The sequence below is a fragment of the Homalodisca vitripennis genome, unplaced genomic scaffold (genome assembly GCF_021130785.1).
Source record: "Homalodisca vitripennis isolate AUS2020 unplaced genomic scaffold, UT_GWSS_2.1 ScUCBcl_482;HRSCAF=2576, whole genome shotgun sequence".
Taxonomy (NCBI): Eukaryota; Metazoa; Arthropoda; class Insecta; order Hemiptera; family Cicadellidae; genus Homalodisca; species Homalodisca vitripennis.
This window is the reverse complement of record NW_025776613.1, coordinates 135947-140041: the sequence shown is the minus strand read 5'-3', so window position 1 is coordinate 140041 and position 4095 is coordinate 135947. Positions and strand designations below refer to the sequence as shown.

General features: G+C 48.0%; 1 protein-coding gene across 1 annotated transcript; it reads right to left on the bottom strand.

Moving 5' to 3' along the window:
• Positions 1-3395: 3395 nt before the first annotated feature.
• Positions 3396-3778, bottom strand: LOC124370783 (histone H4). The gene has a single exon (XM_046829083.1). The coding sequence runs from the start codon at positions 3725-3727 to the stop codon at positions 3416-3418; it is 312 nt and encodes a 103-aa protein (XP_046685039.1). The 5' UTR covers positions 3728-3778; the 3' UTR covers positions 3396-3415.
• Between the last annotated feature and the right edge of the window lie 317 nt (positions 3779-4095).

Here is a 4095-nt window from a genome sequence, read left to right as displayed (position 1 = left end):
GAGGCTCAACGCACTTCCTGATGTCATAGATGTGTTTCTGTTTAAGGAACTACAGCATCATGTGGAAGTGCGAGTGGCAGATGACTTATCGTCTGACCATGTACCCGTCATAGCAGTTCTAGCGACGACTCCAGCTTCAAGGATTCCTTCAATGGGCACCTCAATCAGAACTAACTGGGAGGTGTACAGCCGTATCCTGAGCGAGCAACTGCAGCCCCAGCGACAGCCACTAATCCAAATGTCCTAGACTCATATGTTTCAGACTTGAACTCAGCAGTCACGAATGCTCTGACGGCGGCCTCACGACCTGGACGTCCAAAAAACACCAGGTCGGCCTTGCCTGCCATCATTAGGATGGCTGTAGACAAAAGGAGGCGTCTTCGTCGAATATGGCAGAGAACGCGACATCCGGCTACCAAACGGGCCTTCAACGTGCAGTGCAGCATTGTCAAACAGATGTTGTATGATTACAGGACAGAGACCTGGAACTCATACCTTTCTAGTCTTGAGCTAGAGGATGGCAGTGCCTGGAAGACTGCAAAAATCCTGAGGAGCGAGAAATCCACGCACCAGCCCCTGCACGGTCAACAAGGACTTGTTTACTCTGCTACTGACAAGGCCGAAGCTTTTGCAGATACGATGGAGGAGCAATTCAGCCCGAATGCGGATATATATGACGACGACCACTGCGAACACGTCGAGAGCACACTAAACAATTTTTTTTTGTTACAGCTCCCGACATCGAGATAGAGCCGATTACTCTTGATGAGCTACAAGCCACCATCAAGAAATCGAAACCGCGCAAAGCCCCCGGACTAGATGGAGTTGGATCCAGGGCACTCCTTGCAGCTCCTATAGCCCTGTTAATGTGCTTGGTTACAGTGTTCAACGACGCTATTCGACTACAACACTTTCCCACCAGCTGGAAGGTCGCTAAAGTCATCCTTATTCCCAAGCCCGGGAAATCCAGACTATTCCCACAAAACTTCCGCCCCATCTCACTCCTTTCGTCCATCTCAAAAATTTTTGAGAGACTCCTACTATCCCGCATTGCTCCTTTCCTGGACGGCTTTATCCGACCTGAACAGTTTGGCTTCAGGAGCGACCACTCGACAACCCAACAGCTGGTACGTGTTGTCAACATGCTGGTGGACAACGCCAATTTTAATCTGTGCTCTGTTGCAGTGTTCCTGGACGTCAGCAAAGCATTTGACAAGGTCTGGCATGAGGGCCTGCTCTACAAGCTAGCAAACTCACCGGTGCCCCCCTGCATAACACACCTCATCCGGTCCTATCTGACTGGCCGCTCATTCCGCATTTGTGTAGATGGAGAGCTGTCCTCAGAGAGAGCGATCGAAGCAGGCGTCCCCCAGGGCAGCGTCCTGGGACCAGTGCTGTACCTCGTTTACACTAATGACATGCCACTGGTCCCCAGAGTAACGCTATCTCTGTATGCCGATGATGCCATGTTTCTGTGCAGGAGCTTTCAACCGATGCGTGCCGCTGACGTCATGCAACAGCAAATGGATCTTCTCTCCCCCTGGCTAGAGAAATGGCGTATCCGCATAAACACTGACAAGAGCACAGCTGTTTGTTTCAGAAAGCGCCGTAGGATGCCGCGAAGACTCCCGCCGCCTGTGACACTTGATGACGAGCCGATTGCATGGAAGGAACAAGCTAAATATCTTGGTGTTACGCTTGATTCCAGATTAAACTTCGGTCCTCACGCGAAAAGGAAAGCAGTAGAGGCCAAGCGGATCGCAGGATCAATAGGTCCTCTAATTAACCGTAGATCACCCCTACCAATGGGTGCAAAAGTCTCCATCTTTCTAGCTGTTGTCAGATCACTAATGATGTATGCTTGCACAGCTTGGTGGTCAAACTGCAGCCGCTCAAACCGAAAAGCCCTGGAAACCATCCAATCCAAGGCCCTCCGCTCCATCACTCGCCAACCATGGTTCGTCCGCAACGAAACAATAAGGAATTCGTTACAGATCCCAACTCTAGACGTCTTCGCGAGGATAACTTCAGAAAAATTCTTCGAGGCAGTTGCAGCATCGGAACATCCCCACATCGCAGCCATCGCAGAGCCGTACGCCGGACCAGACGACTACAGACGACGACCGGCCACAATTCTGGACGACCCTCCGTAAAGAATACTCATCCCAAGGATGAAGCCGCGATCCCAATCCTAGGACGTAACCAGCAAATCACACTAACCAAATTTTTGTTTCAGAACACAACAATCTTAATTAGGCCAAATTAATAGTTATGTTTCAGAGCTTCCTCTACAGTCAGTGGACCTAGGGTCCAGGTGCTGTACGGCCACGACAGGACGTGGCAGCAGAGTGGTTTAGTGGGTAAAAATCCCACATAACTGGGACGCCAGTACCTTTTGAAGGTTCCCTCTGCTTAACAAAAAAAAAAAAAAAAAAAAAAAAAAACCGTATATATTCTATCTCCACGCACATGCGCAATGAAGAAATCGCCAAGAATCGACCAATAGGAATACAGAATATGATTTATCGGTAGTGATAAACGCGGACCGCTTGGTCTGGGCTTGGAGTTTGCAAGCTCGAGTAAATTTTTTTTCTAAAAGAGCAAGCAGCGCGAAGCGCTGCGCAGCGGGCAAGCGTCGCGTGATCTGAGTTATTAATTGGCAAGCTAGGTTCTGTTGTGCCTAAGGAAATAGAGAATATAATATAATGAATAATCTTGTATATGTTGTATATTGATAATGATCGGCAGATACGAGCGATAGTTACTTGGTTAGGTTATGATCTGGCCTTAAAAAGTGAAATAAACTAAAGATTTGTAAACAAATGAAAATTTAAGAAATTTCTTTTATTAGGAACATAAGAGTAACGAAAGAAAACAATTGAAAACCTAGTATGACATGTTTCAATACTAAATAAAATTGAGAACAAACAGCGGTGTGCATTGGCATTGTCTACGCCGAAGAGAAACGTAAAAAAACGATAGAGCTTATTAGGAATAACAATGAATAATCTTTTAATTCGTATATATTGATAATGATACTGTCGACAGTCGTCAGGTAAGTGAAACGGCAGATAAGAGTGATAGTGAATGGCTTTAAATTAAATACGGTTTTGATCTGGCCTTAAAAAGTGTAAAAAAAAGAAAAGATTTTTAAACAAATAAAAATTAAAGAAATTTTGTATTTGAATGATTGGTAGGTCTAATATAAGAGTGACATAAAGAAAAAAAAAATTTATAACACTAATATAAAATGGTATAGTCACTTGTAAAACTCGACAAATACGGATAATATACAGCGGTGATGTGTCATCAATGGCATTGCCGAAGAGAAACGTGAAAAACGAGATATGTTTGGTGGCCTTTAAAAAGGCCTTTTGTGGGGCGATGTTGCGCGCGGAACAGTCGGCAGCTCAGCTTAACCTCCGAAACCGTACAGTGTGCGGCCCTGGCGTTTGAGCGCGTACACGACGTCCATGGCGGTGACCGTCTTCCTCTTGGCGTGCTCGGTGTATGTGACCGCGTCACGGATCACGTTCTCCAGAAACACCTTGAGCACTCCGCGGGTCTCCTCGTAGATGAGGCCCGAGATACGCTTGACACCGCCGCGGCGAGCCAGACGACGGATTGCGGGCTTGGTGATGCCCTGGATGTTGTCACGGAGCACCTTCCTGTGACGCTTGGCGCCTCCCTTTCCCAGCCCCTTACCACCTTTGCCTCGACCGGTCATGTTGCTGTTGCAGTGGCGTTAGAAACAGATGATAAAATCGCCCGTTCTCGGTAGTTTTGTCAACTCTGGCCGCTCTGTGATTGGCCGGTAGCGCGGCGACCAATCACAGTCGTTCTCAGCTCGTGCCGGCCCGTATATAATAAATTGGACTTGAATTTCGAAATCACTCTCATTTCGGCTAGACTAGCTGATGATATGGCACGTACCAAGCAGACCGCTCGTAAGTCCACCGGAGGCAAGGCGCCCAGGAAGCAGTTGGCCACCAAGGCAGCCCGTAAGAGCGCGCCGGCCACAGGAGGCGTGAAGAAGCCTCACCGTTACAGGCCCGGCACCGTCGCCCTGCGTGAGATCAGGCGTTACCAGAAGAG